This window comes from Limulus polyphemus, unplaced genomic scaffold (genome assembly GCF_000517525.1).
Source record: "Limulus polyphemus unplaced genomic scaffold, Limulus_polyphemus-2.1.2 Scaffold1815, whole genome shotgun sequence".
NCBI lineage: Eukaryota > Metazoa > Arthropoda > Merostomata > Xiphosura > Limulidae > Limulus > Limulus polyphemus.
In genome coordinates this window covers 37556-39763 of record NW_013667425.1, presented here as the reverse complement: position 1 = coordinate 39763, position 2208 = coordinate 37556, and the positions used below count along the sequence as shown (strand labels likewise).

At 29.9% G+C, this 2208-nt stretch overlaps 1 protein-coding gene across 2 annotated transcripts in view; it reads left to right on the top strand.

Annotated features, from left to right (window-relative positions):
* LOC106465039 (solute carrier family 25 member 36-A-like) overlaps nucleotides 1–2208 on the top strand; it is a 13143-nt gene extending 10935 nt beyond the window's left edge. For both annotated transcript variants that reach the window (XM_013925228.2, XM_022392852.1), the window contains exon 7: nucleotides 523–2208. In XM_013925228.2, the coding sequence (XP_013780682.1) occupies nucleotides 523–770 (248 nt within the window). In that variant the 3' untranslated portion in view covers nucleotides 771–2208. The remainder of the gene's footprint in view (nucleotides 1–522) is intronic.

Sequence of the window (2208 nt, the reverse complement as noted above, 5' to 3'; positions counted from 1 at the left end):
CGTATTACTAGCGTCACATGACCCCGATGTCGTAACAGAAATATATATTGATGTCATGTAATATAATAAACTATTTATGACAAACTATTTTTGTTTCATACTAAATAAGTATTCAGTTGATATAATGTTTCAAATAATTTTTTATATTCTTATCTGAATGAAATATTTGTTTGTAAAACTTGAGAAATGTACTTCAGTAATTAACTGATATATCGGTGTCATGTAATTTGTTGTTCAGTTTTAAAATAATTACTATAAATTGACATAGAATATCAATAATAGCACTATACTTGTGAAAAAGGTCGTAAAATAATTTTATGTAAAAACTGGATAAACAGACATTCTATTCACTGCTTTTTAATTCCTGTCTAAATTCATGAGGTACCAAAAAAGTTCAACAGGAATGAATAACTTGTACCTCTTGTCTTCCTAGTCATCAAATTTTACAAAACAGAATTAACAAAGAACTTGTGCTTTATAGTATCATTGTCAAACTTGTTCCATTTTGTGTTGTTTTTGCAGAGGTAGTGAGAACACGACTTAGGCAAGAAGGAAACAAGTATAGATCCTTCTTCCAGACTCTGCTGTTAGTTTTCAAAGAGGAAGGACACTGTGGTTTATACAGGGGCTTAGCTACCCAGTTAGTGCGGCAGATTCCAAACACTGCTGTAATGATGGCAACATATGAAGCTGTTGTTTACATTTTGTACAGATATCATCAGCGTATGTTTATATCCATGAAGATATTTGAAGAAGAAAAAGAATACTAAAGAAGTTTTGACATTTAGACATTAAAACGTTTAGACTCTATGTAAAATACAGAGGATTTTACAGTCTTGAGTATATTATTGTATATTTATATGTAGACTGATGATTATGGCTGTGTATAAAGTAATAGTACAATAAGTTATTACTTACACAGAAACAAAGAATTGGGGGAGAACAACTTTTACTTGTTTTGTAGAAAGAACAGGCTAATTTTAAATATAAAGTGCATTTATCTGTCTTCCATAAAATGACCTAGACACCTTCCTACCATGCTGTGCCAAATTGATGCTTGTTACAGGCTTGTCTTCTTCATCGTTGTCTAGTTCTTTAGCTGAATTGTTGCATTGTCAATTAGACTGACTTACAGGGTTATTGATGAAATGAATTATAACTGTTAATTGTTAGACAGTGATTAGACTGTTTTCCCACTGTATACACTTGTTTTTATATAGAAAGTTTACAGGTTTTTGATATTCTTAATTTTACCTCTGAAAATATTAAGAACAAGTTTTCAATTGAAAACTTGCACGTCTTATTGTTATTTGTATATCAATACTTGCCATGTAGTTTTTCTTTTCACTTGAAGCTAAAGACTAATTGTATTGATCTACCTTAATTTGATTTTAGAAGTTTATAATTAAAATCACACAAATATAAATTATTGTACAATTTGTACAAATTCGTGTTGTTTTTGGTATAATGCATGAAAACTGTAACCAACAGTTTTGCAGTTTTTGTTAATTTTATATGTATAAAAAGTTATATTGTAGTTTATTAGTACTTGAAACAACTAAGACAGAACTCCTTTTTGCTATTGTACAGTAAATTATATTAAATGGGAGGTTATAATGAATTTTAATTAAACTTATAAATAAGATAATAAATTTTTTGCAATCTGTGGGTCAGTGATTCGAATCTCTGTCACCGAATGTGCTCGCCTTTTCAGCCGTGGCATTATAATGTGACATTCAATCCCACTAGTTGTTGGTAAAAGAGTAGCTCGAGAGATGGTGGTGGATGGTCTTGACTAGGTGCCTTCCCTCTAGTCTATCACTGCTAAATTAGAGATGGCTAGTGAAGACAGCCCTCTTATAGCTTTGCATAAAATTCATGACAAACCAAACAATTATATTTTAGTTCCTCCATCATTGTCTCTTTTTTTAATGACCTAATAACTTCCAGTATTAATATTATCTGTTATATACTGATAGAAAGGAAACTAAAGTTTTAGAAAAGTGTCATACAGATGTATAACAAATGTGTTATTATATACATGTTATAATGGTTGTATTATATGTTGACCTGGCCCAGAAAAACTAACTGTTCTTTGTTCATATTCTTGCATCACTGTCCATTTTATACTTTCACCAAAACATCTTTGAAATGAAATTTTAGATTTAACTGAATTTGAAAATAAAGCAATATGTAGACATTTTATAA